At 37.9% G+C, this 13,963-nt stretch overlaps 1 protein-coding gene across 1 annotated transcript; it reads right to left on the bottom strand.

Annotated features, from left to right (window-relative positions):
• Nucleotides 1-207: 207 nt before the first annotated feature.
• cul4b (cullin 4B) lies at nucleotides 208-13,539 on the bottom strand. The gene is made up of 20 exons (XM_044363655.1): nucleotides 12,511-13,539; nucleotides 10,703-10,818; nucleotides 10,484-10,587; nucleotides 10,278-10,347; nucleotides 8,140-8,213; nucleotides 7,886-8,048; nucleotides 7,554-7,643; nucleotides 6,422-6,504; nucleotides 6,273-6,340; nucleotides 5,978-6,096; nucleotides 5,654-5,846; nucleotides 5,438-5,542; nucleotides 5,241-5,351; nucleotides 5,036-5,121; nucleotides 3,640-3,747; nucleotides 3,408-3,521; nucleotides 3,211-3,316; nucleotides 2,928-3,100; nucleotides 2,690-2,842; nucleotides 208-1,628 (listed from the first exon to the last, which is right to left on the bottom strand). Exons 1-20 carry the CDS (start codon nucleotides 13,010-13,012, stop codon nucleotides 1,533-1,535), a joined length of 2,634 nt encoding a protein of 877 aa, XP_044219590.1. The 5' UTR covers nucleotides 13,013-13,539; the 3' UTR covers nucleotides 208-1,532.
• Between the last annotated feature and the right edge of the window lie 424 nt (nucleotides 13,540-13,963).

The following is a 13,963-nucleotide window of genomic DNA, read 5'->3' as shown; positions in this document are numbered from 1 at the left end:
GTGGACTATAATCTATCTTTAAATGCCCCCCCCCCCCCTTCTTTTCTTTTTTTTTTTTTTACAGAGTTAATTATTGTACTGCTTACATTTTAAACGCTCACCAGAATGTAAATGTTTACAAAAAACGCCCATCATTGAGTTACTATAAAACAAAGACAACAGTGTAAAATGTTGATAAAACGATGATTAAAGAAAGAAAACCCCTGATTGAAACAGTTATTTTAATCTGAAGCAATAAACCTAAAAGACTCATACAAACAAGGGCTTGTCTAATCAATCATGTTTTTTTCCTCAACACTCAAATATTGAACCAATCAACTCAAATTCTCCTCACTTTCAGCAAAGTCTGCAAGCCCCACAGGGACATTTACAAAAAACAAGACTAGGTCAAAACCTAGTATATGGCTGGACCGTGTATGAAACACTTGAGGGCTTCTAATTGACGAATACAGGAAGTGGCGACACTCGGCACACTGAAAGGGTTGAGTGACTGACTGAGTGATGAAGTTACACCATTGTGTAGCTTCGTCACTCAGTCAGTCAGGGACAGACATCTGCGTTTATACGGCTGACCCGCTGCGGTCCAGCCACATATATAGTGTGTATGTTTTTTGACACAGGGGGAAGATGAGGAAATGGACTCTGGTGGCATTGTGCTTTTAGTATACTTTCTAAGGGTTAACAAAAACCTAAAAAGCTGTTAGATGGGGTTGTCACTTTTGTTAGGTATGTACTGTACAAAGAAAGAACAAAGGAGAAACTAAATACTTGTACAACTGAACTGTTTTAGCAGCTTGAATACGTTCTATAACAAAAGAAGTGCTCCTTTTTTTTTTTGGCACATACTCTGCTTTGTACGTCGTGTGTTCATGATCACAGCTTCGACAGGTAGCTACATGGCCTTAAGGTTGTAAAACTTGGCTGCAGGATCACACATTTGACACCAATATCACCCAGTTATCAATTTTCTGCAATGAATGTTAGTCCAATAGTCCCACATTTGACACTCACTGAAGAAACAAGCATCATTTAATTATTTTTTTTTTTGATCCTCTTTCTCTTCAACTTGTGGTACATTTAAGCATTGTTAGGTGTGTCAGCATTTGCTTGGGATACTGAGTGAACAAAAAGGAAAAAAAAAAAGTGACTTGATAACAAAGAGCATATTGATTCAAACTATGGACAAAGAAGAATCTAAGTTTGAAAATAAATATTTTCCCTCTCCATAAAAAAAAAGAGCAAACGGAACAACATCTGTGTCTTCTTTGTCTGTCCAACGTAGCCCAATTCTCTCAGAGACGCTGAGAAATATGGACAATATTCTTTTTTCAATGGGCATGCAGTCCACAGGATCACAAGACCCCTGACAAAAATCCCGTGGAGCAGTATCCATTCACTTGTCGGTCGCTGGGTTGAAGATGATAATGGTAAACATCCACTGGAGCAAAAGATTTACGAGACCGATCTCTCAGATCAGCTTTCAGCCTGACTCGACCGTCTGCATCTCTTTTTCTCTGTCACTTTTTCTTTCTCTAAGCCACATAGTTGTACTGGTTGGGGTTCTCCTTGTCACGCTCCATATAGTCCCTGTCGATAAGAGACTCTATCCTCTTCTTCAAGTCAGCAGGCTGAAGGGGAGAAGAACAGAGAGGGGGCAAAGGTTAACAGATGAGCCACATGCTAACATGTCTGGTTATTTTTATACTGTGAGGTGTGAAGTAAACACAGTGAAAAGCTGATTCATGGTAGCCATCTCACTTCCCCAGAATAACTTACTATTTAAAAACCCCGCTTGTAAAAAACAGTTTGAATATTATTATCATAAAATTGTCTTAAATCAACACCAGTTTAACTCTTAAACAGTATTATTAGTTAATGGGAGCAGTAGCTCAGTAACAGAGAAGGTGTTTCTATGAAATAGCACATATGACAGCCTGTATACTTATAAATGGAGGAGAAATACCAATGAGCTTTACTTTATAAAAACCTTCAAAAATGTACCTTTTAAAAATACAACTGGTACAATTCAAAGTAGAACTGCAACAATTATTTTCATTATCGATTACTCTGCCAATTATTTTGCTGAATAATCAATTTCTGACATTTTATAGACAATATGATTAAATAGTGATTATGACCATTATAATATCTCAGTCAAATGTCTTCAACATGTCTTTTTTTATCCAACCAACACTTCAAAACCCAAATATATTCAATTTACTATCATGAATGACAAAGAAAAAAGCATTACATCATCACATTTCAGGAGCTGAAATCAACACATTTTTGGGCTCATTAGTTTAAAAGATGACTACGAAAATTATTTGATTATCAAAATAGATGCCATTTTCTGTCGACTGACAAATCAATTAATTGACAAATTGTTGCAGCTCTGAGGTAAAACTGTAGAACAAAGCAGAAGATGCCCCCACTTCATTATGAAAGATATCCTCATTAGAGCCAGACCGATAAATCTGATGAGCTTGTTGCAGATATTTGTATTGGAATTTACTTTATGTTGTTTGATAAGTGACAAGAAACTGCAGTATAAGAAGTCAAAAAGAAACAGTGTCTCCAATTCATAGTTTGTCCACCAGAGAGCACTAAAAGTTTGTTTTACAACTTTAAAATGTCTCAGTAAATACATATTGTGATAAAGAAAAAAAAGAATCAGGATTACGCTAATCACCTTGACAGGGAACTTGAGCTGGTTGTACACCTCGGACATCAAAAGATTATGACTCAGAGTCTTCCTCATCTTCATGATCCGCACAATGGCAGCATCAATCTGATACTGCCGATCCTGAAAGACCCTTTCTGTGGTGCTGGCCTGCTCCTCCACCTGTGAGGAAAACAATCAGTTAAAGAATAATAGCCCAATAACACGACCCTTAAGTAGATAAATGAGTGTAAGAACTCAGTTTCACCGTTTCTTTCATCTGGATCTGGTTAATTTTGATTCTGAAGAGCTTGTGTTTGAAGTCGTCGTTGCAAGAAAACTTGTCCCCGTCCTCCACGTCTTTGCTTTTTGGGATTTTGGTGAGAACACGTGCTTTTCCACACGCGAGTGATTGCAGAGTCCGACGCAGTTCACTGTCCTCTGTAAACCGAAAGGCACACAAATAGTGTTTTAGATCAGTTGTGCTCGATAAAGAGCATAAGACAAACCTTCATCAGGAATCAAAGTGATGCTGATGTGATCATGCAAACCTATTCCTGTTGCCAGTTTGATCTCCTCCAGAGTGAACTCCTCTCCTTCATTAAACATCAGTAGCACAAGTGTTTGGAAAAGTGACACCTGCAGCTCCTTCTTGCCCTGGTGTGAGAAAAATCAAAGAGGATAATTAGCATTTAGCTTTTTCTAATGAGTCAACAGGTCAGATTATTCTTAGAAATCAGTCTTCCACCTCTTTAAATTCTGCTTTTAAGACACAATGGCCTAGTGTTGATTGCCACTGGAGCTTCCTGCCACTGTGTTTGCCCAGGTAGAAGGTCTTGAAGATCTCTTGCAGTCGCACCATCTGGACAAAGATAACAGATGCATTAAAAAGCAACACTCAGTATATTTACTACATGGCAGGTTATGAAAACAGCATGTTATGCATGTTATGAAAATTTGAATATTTGCTCAGCTCTAACCTCAGGGGGCAGGTGCACTTCCATCGGGACATATGTTGGCCAGTAACCCATAGTGAGGATGTTCACCGTCAGCTCGATGTTGCCAGGAATGTTTTGGCACTGCATATACTATAGAAATACAAATGAGACACATGATAGCCACCTGCCACCTCAAACACAAATTAAGTTCTTTTATCACTACAAGAAACTGGATCTGTCAACGGATGTTCAGACTGAAAACAGCACTGTGTTAAAAAACTGCAAAGGGCTGCGTTTATGAGGGCGTGTTGTTTCAGGAACCGGCAAGGAGATGACACAGGATCCAGGAGAGGTGGTTTGAGAAGGCTTATCAGATGGCAAAACACTGCATAGTGGTTTAAAACACTATGGAAGAAGAAGATTTTACAACTCTGTAAAGTTACTAATGTGTCATTTTATCCTTGACTGCAATGACTGGCAGAAAAACAGTAATTTACAAACAAAGTAATCATCCAAAAAATGTGTGCTTGCATGTCTTTGATTGGCCAGTGCGGTCTGTTGCCAGATGACATCATGTTGTGTTGTGCCAAAAGTTGGAGAGAGGCTAAGTTAGTGTTTAATTTTTAATGATTAGGCTGGATAAAGACAATATATTTAAGTGTGTGTGTTTTATGTTTCATTTGGTTGCAAGATAAATTTCCTCTGGGGGACAATAAAATTAAACTGAAGAATCAACATTTTTCTTGGATGACCCGGCATTTTTTTTCCTGGAGCCCTCTGCATCTACACCCTTACTGTACAAACACACTGGCTTCATTGAACTGAATGAGGGGGACTGCATGTTTTCACACAGTGCTGTTGTACGTCTGATTATGGCCAGATACACATATATATGAAGCTTTGGCAAACATTCAGTAAGGAAGATATTTTGCCTCTCACTTCTTTCCCTGTAGGGCATTCCCGCTATTTCTTGCCGCTCTAATCTATTACATCACTTCCGCTTTCCCACTCTGTAAATCCCCTTCATTCATAAGTAATGACATCACCATATCTGGCAAATTATCTTTCTTCCTGTGTGTCTTGTGCCAATCAGTCCCTGAATGGTATCCTATAAAGATCATTGTGTTTCTGCTATTCTGTCTTTAAGATCTATGATTGTGCAACCGATCATCCCCCCCAATCACCCCCTTATCCTTCAGGATGATCCTGAACCTCATCTTCCATCTGCTGACTTTACACCCCCAGCATCTAGACTCCTATCTTCATGGGTCTATGTTTAATGAAGATCTATCATGTCAATGGAGTCTAATCGCCAGAGTCTAACCTAAATAAATCTTATTACACACTTACAACTTGATCTTTCCTTATTGAGCTCACCGTCAAAAGAATCAAGTATATATTTCAGGTACATGCAGATTCTTGCCATTGTTGTTCTTACCTGTTTGAACTGCACCATGATGTCTTTAGAAAGCTCCATATCTTTGAACATTCCTTCCAGTTTGCTTGTGAACGCCGCTCCACATTCTGATGAAATACCAAAAGGTCACAAAGAAGTCAATGTCAAGATCCCCTTTATGTCATTTATTTCACATTGAGTGCGTTTGTGTGTGTTAAGAAGTGACACGCTGATGGATTCAACGAACCGTGTTTCAGTTTTGACAACATTGATTTTTCAGCATCCACAGAGGCGCTTTTTCCAACCAGTAACCTCTTGGCCAGATCCTTCTTGTAAAAGGCTTCAAAAACATCTTTACCTAAAATGAAAATACACAAATACATTAAGGAAACAACCACAGAGGAGAAGATACTAAACTGAAACAAATGTGATAATTGTTATTACCGTAGATGAATCTAAAGATAATCATGATCTTATCCAGCATCTTTTCCAGCTCTTCATCTGTTGCCTCTTTGTTTCCTGCTCTTAGTTTTGAGTCCACGTGTTTTGCTGTAAATAGAAGTATTTTAATAAACAAAAGTACATTTTGTTTGTTTGGAATATATGATCATTGACTGAGTGCATCAACTCTAACATGGGGGAAACAAACATGTTACCAACCTATGAGCTCTGCAGGTTTATTTGGCCGTTTATTGATGAATGTTTCGAAAGCCTCTTTCATGGCGTTGACAAACTTCTCGTTCTTCATGAAGCACACGTCGATGATGTGATCCACCTTGTCTTTGAAGTCCAGCAACTCTTGCACCATAGTTTTGTCTTTTTCTGGATTGATTACAATTGTGCTTCCAAAAGCCTAAATGAAAAGATATTAAAAAAACACATTGTAAATTAAAACCAAAATTTGTGAAAATCCCCAAATGTCCTCAAATAAAACATATTAAAACAGCTTCTGAGAGCACCTGCAGACCTATATTGGTGACATACCTTTATGTACTCTATCCAGTGCTGCAGGAGGACCTGAACACCACCTCGCACTCGACTGAAGAGCTGATAGAGAAGAGACAGATCCTGAATTCTGTTTTCATCCAGCAGGTGAGTCAGCCCTGGAAATGTCCAACAAAACGTCAGATGTGTGAGCACATCAAACTATGACAAACTCCAGCTGCTACTGCAAACGTTACATAAAAATATCCAGTATGTATTCAGACAGACAGGATAATGAATGTCTCAACACGTTAGACATTTACATCATGTTTAAATATAAGTTACTGTTGTTTACCTTTTTGCAGAGTAGCAGTGAGATGTTCACCCAGCAACTGCTTCTCCACAGTAGCAATGAGAGGTTTTCTGAAAGGGGGAAAAAAAAAAAGGTCGGGTTACAAACAAACCTCCACCAGAGTTAACCGAATAATGCAGTCCAGCACTCACTGTGTGCTCTGGTCTAGATATGTGATGACTCTGTCAGCTTCTTCCTCCAAGCGTTTGTTGACATGATGGAGATATTCTGGTACCTACAAAAGGAGGGAAAAACAGAGATATTTACATTTACATCACATAGTAATCATTAATTTAGTAACTACATTAAGGAGAATATGGGTCTCAACAGCTTCTTACACACTAAAAGACTTTATAATGTGCCTTGAGTGATTGTTTTTCTCCAATACATCTAAAAATGTAGTTAACATGATAATATTCTTTATTTATAAAGGAACTTTTCAAAACAAAAAGTTAAAACCAACAAAAATAAAATCAAATGGAGAACTTGTAGATAGAGAAAGACTGGACCAGAATGAAATAGATTTAAAAATCCAGTAATACAAAATAAATAAAGAGACAATTCAAAAGAGAAAATGGTGTATTTTAAGAAGAGATCTGAAAGATATCAGCTCAGTCAGCCATACTTCCTGTGCTAAACTAACATGAGTTTATGTGTTGAAGTTGTAAATGTTAGCATAAACACTTAATAAGTTAAATAAATTTCTCTTACAGTGCAATATATTCATGAGTTAGTCAAGTAAAAGTTAAACGTCTGTATGTACAGTTAGTACAGTTTTTTGGAAATCTTTTAACCCATTTTAGTTCCAACATTTTTGGTCCTTGTGTCACCAATAAATGCTTTCACAGCCAGTGGGAAAACATTAAAATCTGAGCTGTCAAACTCTGATTCAACACTGACAAGATAAAGACTGAAAATTTTTCTCAATCCGATGCATCAGCAAGTGAAAAAGCTGAGATAAGCTGCATTCTGAACTGCTGAAGCTGTAGATGAAGCTTCTTCTGTGATGGATTTATTTTTGAGTGCAGTTGTGGTTGAATATCTGTGTGGTTGGTCCTTGTGTATTTTTTGAACATCAGCACAATATGGTGAGATTTTTCTATTTCATTCTGACCCTGATGTTGCAATTCATGTTTTGGATGCTGTAAAAATATTGTGTGTCTGCACAATAAATATAAAGGTGGAAACACATTGTCTATATTTGTCCAGTTATTCATTGGGATAAAAAAAAACACACAACAAAACAACAAAACATGTCCAGATCATGAGGGTCACATAAATCACCTCTCTCTCCTGCATCAGCCTCTGTCCCTCTGCAGCGTACAGGCGATTAGTTTCCTCCAAAAAGCGTTGTTCAAAGGAGTCTTGATAAATCTGTCGGGGACGGAAGGAACACTGGTTTCATTGAAGTCGTTTGTCAACAGGAAACAGACAGCTCATCACACTCCTGTGCAGGTGGTAATCACAAACAACACAGCTGCCAAAACCACATTTCTTGTAGTATAGGGAAAAAAAAGAAACTCAGGTGGAATCCTGACTTTCAAAAAAAGATTAACAGCTGACACTCGTGTGAATCATTAGTACAACGATAAGAAAAGGGTAGCTGGTCGGTTTACCTGCAGGTCAGAGAGCATGCTCAGCAGGCTCCTCAGCAGACTGCGGTCTATCGCCTCTCCATTTCGCTCCCTCTCGATGAGCAACAGAATCCCGTCGATGGTTTTACTCTGGACCTTCAAGTCACTGATGATGTAGAACCTGAACAGCTCCAGACCCATGTCCCTGCAGACCAGAGCAGCTTGTTTCACCACCAGTTTAAAAAGCAATATTGGCCAGTACTATTGAAGAGCAGCTAACATCAGCGATCACTCACCAGATTGATGGCAGCATTGAATTTTGTAAAACATAGGTGCGATCCAAAAACAAAAATATACTCCTAATCATGATCTGTGAAACAACGACAAACATTTAAAATGAGTGAAAAACACTACTGACGTTATTCTTTTTAAATTAAAATTAAAGGGGCATTCCACCAATTTTACACATGAAGATCAGTTAATTTGTCACTAGGAGTCATACTCAGGATATGAAAATGGTAAAAATAGTAAATAGTAAAATATTTTCTGTGATGCTGAAGGACCTTTCATAAGTCTGAGAAAATAACCCTGATTATGTCATTTAGCTCATATTGGGCTTGAGACTCCACATTTTTAACAGAAAGCTGTCATTACAAACTGAAGGTATGGAGTTTAAAAGAAGTGGGAATTTACCATTCAGGGTGAATCTAATGACAATAGGGTTGCAATTAACAATTATTTTGATTATTAATTAATCTGCCGATTATTTTCTCAATTAATCTATTCATTATTTCATCAATGACATGTTAATTTCTCTGTTTTGTCTGACTAACAGTTCAGAACCTTCAGATATTGAATTTACTATCATATATAACAAAGAAAAACAGCAAAAATCACATTTTAGAGGCTAGAACCAGAACATGTTTGGTCTTTTTGAATGAAAAATTATTGAAAACGATTAATTGATAACCAAAATAGGTGCAGATTAATTTTCTGTCAAACACATAATCATCAATCATTGCAGCACTAAATGACAGACCCTTTGGAGTTGCATGGTGGGAAGTGTAGGCTTGAGCATTTTTGGAGCTTATATTATACTAGGGACTAAAGTCAGTATATCTGCGGCTGATTTTGACAAACTTTTTTTTAAAAATCAATCTCTCACAAGTCTCAGCTTTATAAAGGTGCAATAAAAAACATAGTGGAATACCCTCTTTTCAAGTCTATATGAAAACAGTACTTATAGTATGCACATACTGTATGTACATTGAAAGCATTATTGGTCGCTGTAATTGTTCTTCCTGTCAATACTGGGAGCAAAGAAAAAAGTTATTTCAATGTAATTGATGGGCAACAAATCCACAGTCTTCTTTCTTAGTAAAAAAAACAGTCTAAAGTTCAGCTGAAGCCATTATGAAGCTTCAATAGTGTGTGTTGGACAAATCAAGGAAGAATCTTCCAAAGTTACAATGTTTTTAGCATTAAATTCCCTCTCTGTGCTTCCACAGACAGGGTTTCTTTACTGAGCAGAAGAATAGCAACAAAAATAAATACTGACTTGATTTGTCTAAAGGCGCCTTTATACTATGCAAGAAACATGGCAAAATGTTTGGTTGTCAATCCAAAACAGCGGTCCTACATCACACTGTGAGACACGTGAACCAACGACCAATTTGAAGCTTTGGTGACCATCGACAGCCTGAGGCAAAAATCTGACAGTGTCAGAAATTTAAGACCGAATTCTCACAGTGTGACTGCTGCTATGACCCACAACTACAAACAAACCAATCAGAATAGATTATATGACAGAACATACTGCGCAGTTGGACATTTCCTAAGTGCAGTTTTTTGAATTAAGTTTTAGGAGAAAACACAGTTGTTCTCCTTAACACATCCATCCACACAAAAACCAAAACAATGGAGGTGAAACGAAACAAAGGGCTTTGTGTATTTTTACCGCATTTTTAAAACATCAGTGTACCACAGACGGGTCACATGAGCTGATGATGTGTCTCTGCTTTCAGATACTTTTGTCTATTCACATCGTATTCTCCCTGCACAGTCTGACATTGTACAGTCTGATGCAGATTGCAACCAAGATTTTACCATAAGCACCTTGTACAATGTGACATGCAATAAACTTATACGATTGTTGTTGTCGCACAGTCTAAAGGAGCCTCAAGTCAAACTACTGAAGCTTCAGATAAACTTGAGAAATTATTTTTGCATTGAACAAGGACTGTGGATTTTGTCCCCCCTTGAAAGTGCTTGAAGAAGGAATCTCTCTTTGGCAAATATGGATAGAGGGAACATTTACAGCGACAATAAGAACATGAAAATTTAACGACACACACATGTTATGGGAAGTGGTGTTTAACAGGGTTTTAAGGGTTATGTCAACTTCCACTTGAATTGTTAAGGTTGTAAAACATACCATTTGTCTGCAGTGATCTTGCCAGCACTTGTCAATTTTCTTCAGGAAAAGCACACTGTCCAGGGCATCCGTGACAACGATGTTAAGGCAAAAGTCAGATAGAATTCAAGACCTTTACAGTAATTTGATTATCCACTAATCCACACTTCACTGGTAAGATTCAGACTAAAATTGGGGAAAAACTGTAAAGACGCTGTAAAGGATATTCTCTGAATTGATCAATCTGTGCCTTGATGTGGTCTTCACACACAGCCCTCAGCTGCTTGTAAAGCTTGGCAGATATCTTATGGGAGCACAGGTTCTCAACAGCCTAAGGAGACAAAAAAAAAAAGAGTGTTTTTATGGAAACGTGGTTTCAGTGAAGGGCATGAACATGATAACATGGAAGCAGCTCTCCACAGACCACACAATGCCTGTTGTGATACCTGGTAGAGCTCCTCTAGATTGTACTTGATTGAAGTGCTGTTCTGTATGGCCTCCACCGCCTCCTTCAGCTTCTGCCAGGTCTCCTGTGTGTAGTTCTCTGGCAATTTGGGTTTTTCTGTGTGCAAGACAAAACAAAAAAAAAACCTATGACAACACTGTCAACTTCAGCAGGACCAAAACAGTGGACCTCAGTGGACCTTTATGCTGTGTCACCAGTCACAGTGACAGTGATGCTATTTTAAAACAACTGAGTTCTATTTAAAGTAGAGCCGGGTAATGTTGACAAATCATAAGATATCTGCCATTAGGATTTTGGTTACTGTAATATCATGACATCACTTGGACTGGGCTAAGATATGGTTTACATCATTATCAATATGTCCCCATATATTGATATATACATCACAACATGGTAAATGTTTGAACAATCACATATAAAAATCAGAAAACTGATGTTCAAATAATGACCTGAATTTCACTATTTAAGGCTGAATCCTAATATTATTACAAAAACATAACTTTATATCATCACAATGTGATTTTGCTGAGACAAAAACAGTAACACTTAATGTTAGATTTGGATACATTACATTTATAGCCTTATAACCAATTTATAATAAGAATTATTAGAAGTTAGTTGACTGTCTTTATCTAATTTAAATGACCAGCAACAGTATAGCTGCAACGATTAATCGGTTAGTCGACCATCAGAAAATTAATCAGTGACTGTTTTGATAATCGAATAATAATTTTTCATTTTTTAAGCCAATATGCCCAAAGATGTGTTGGTTTCAGCTTCTCAGATGTGAAGATTTGATGCTTTTCTTTGTCATTCCTGATAATAAACTGATACCTTTGAGTTTTGGACCGTTGGTTTGACAAAAAAAAGACATTTGAAGACAGCTTTGATTCTGAGATATTATAATGGTCATCATCCCTATTTTCCTGACACTTTAAAGACAAAATGATTAATCAATAATCAAAATAATTGCTAGTTGCAGCTCTAAGTGACAGCCTCCACCTAACTACTTGGTCATGACTGATAATTTCTCAAAAATATTCCTGTCAAAATATCTTCAGTCTCCCCAAACTCATCGTCACCACATTTATACCAATGTAATTGGACCAAAATACACATAATTTTGTCAAATTTTGACAAGATTTATTACGCTTCTTAGCCCATTTATTAGTTCTTATTTGTAACTGATGGTGAAGAATGGATGGCCAGCCAAATTCATCACTTTTGTATAGTAATGCAGCTTATACAACAAAGAAAACACTGTCTCAAACTATATCTAGTCTCATGTCACAATTTTTAAAACTCTAAAAAGGGTAATATCACAGTATCTGGGGATTTGTCAGCACTGTTGTTTGGACAAAAAAAAAAGACATTTAAATACGTCACCCTTGACTCTGAGATATTATAATGATCATTATCACTATTTAAAAATATAGAAATATCATGTATCATGAATGTCAAAATATCTTGTGTCAGTCTTCCCCAAACTGTGACTGGACCAAAACACACATAATTTTGTCTAATTTTGACAAGATCTATGATGTTTATTTGACCTATTTATTAGTTGATAATAATTCAAAGTGAAAAGTTAATAGTTGATGACTAGCTAAATCCATCACTTTGTACTTTAACACATCTTTTAGGACCAAGAAAAGATTGTATCCAACTATGTCTAGTCTCATATCCCAATTTTAAAAACATATGGCCCAGTAGGGACAATATCAGTGTCTGGAGATTTGTCAGCACTTGAAATTAAGTTTTTGTAAGAATCACATCACCCAGCAGTACCTTTGAAGTTCTTGATGACTAGTTTCTTGGCAGCACCGGGTTTACTGTTGGAGAATGTGGCGGAGCCTGCGGTTTTCGTCAGTCCGTTTGCATGGTGCCCCACGCCGCCACCGCCGCCACCGCCGCCGGACAGGAACACGGCTTTGCTTTTGTTATTGGAGCACGAAGCAGCAGCAGAAGCAGCGGCAGCAGCAGCAGCAGCCTCCTCAGCCATTTTCACATCCAGTCCAATGAAATCCACTGAATCCTCAAACCTCAACTTCTTCTGAATGTGCAGCGGAGTGGGAGAGCAGGAGGAAGAGGAGGAAGAGGAGGAATTCAGGGTCTTGGGAGGCGAAGAGGAGATGGTGTCGGTTGTATCTTCCCTCTCTGAGCCGTTTATTTTCCTCTTCTTCGGAGATGTGATGTTACCGCTGTCGTGTTTGACATCAGTAGCCGCTGGTCTTGCCTCCTGGGTTGGCGGTGGTGGGGGATTAGGGGAAGATAAACCTGTTGGAAACATGAAAAAACGGGGAATACTAATTCTTAGCAGCCAGTCTTCTGATACGAAACTTCCAGGGTTTGCCGGGAGGGGGTTGAGCTCAGAGTCTGAGAGCGTCTGTCTTATTTTAACACGGGGAGGTTTTACGCTAGTTCTTTATCCAGTATAAAACAAATAACTGAAAACTACACAGCTCCACTTAAACCTAGCCTTGTCTCTTTCTTGTTATTGCTGGCAGAAGAAGAAAGATGGTTGGCTATTGCTTCCTCTTTTTTGCCTCTCTTGTCTAACCGCCGCGCCGTGGAGTCAGCTCAGGGAGAGCGGTTGAAGAAAAGCGGCCGTTAAAGAAAGACCGTTATTTACAGGAGAAATTAAGGTAGAGCAGAAACACGCTCGCATGATAGGAAAACGTCCGTCGGTAAACACGGGAAAGATTCACGGCGAAAGCTAGTCGGTGACCCCACCGGAAGTACTTTGTACAAAAGTACTTTTTGCACAAGCGTGTTTTTTTTATACCGACTAACATGCTGTAACCGTTTCCCCCCCACAAGATGGCGCCATGGCAACGGTAGACTTCCTGTATGCTTTGAGATGATTTTTTTTACAACTATCTAAAGATCCCCTTCCAGACATGTTTTAAGATGTATGTAAAATAGTCTAGTTTGAATAATAATTTGTGACTGATATGGCTTTCTCAAAAAAAGAACACGGAATAATTGAACAAAAAAAGTTCAATTATTCCGTTAAAATCCTCCTCCCTCATTAAAAATTCCTGAATCTATGAATGTGTAAAGTTTTCCTGTTGGACACAAGATGTCTCCTCATTCTCAGTGTATGTTTATTGGAGGCTTCAACAATAACACTATAACACCCACTATACCTATAAATTATACTTATTTATTTATTTTAAAATAGAAAATGTGCAATACATTTCACTCATTATTGTATATTTGAACAGGCTGTATATACTGT

Source organism: Thunnus albacares, chromosome 10 (assembly GCF_914725855.1).
Source record: "Thunnus albacares chromosome 10, fThuAlb1.1, whole genome shotgun sequence".
Classification (NCBI taxonomy): Eukaryota; Metazoa; Chordata; class Actinopteri; order Scombriformes; family Scombridae; genus Thunnus; species Thunnus albacares.
The sequence above is the reverse complement of the archived record's forward strand: the minus strand, read 5'-3'. Positions and strand labels throughout refer to the sequence as shown.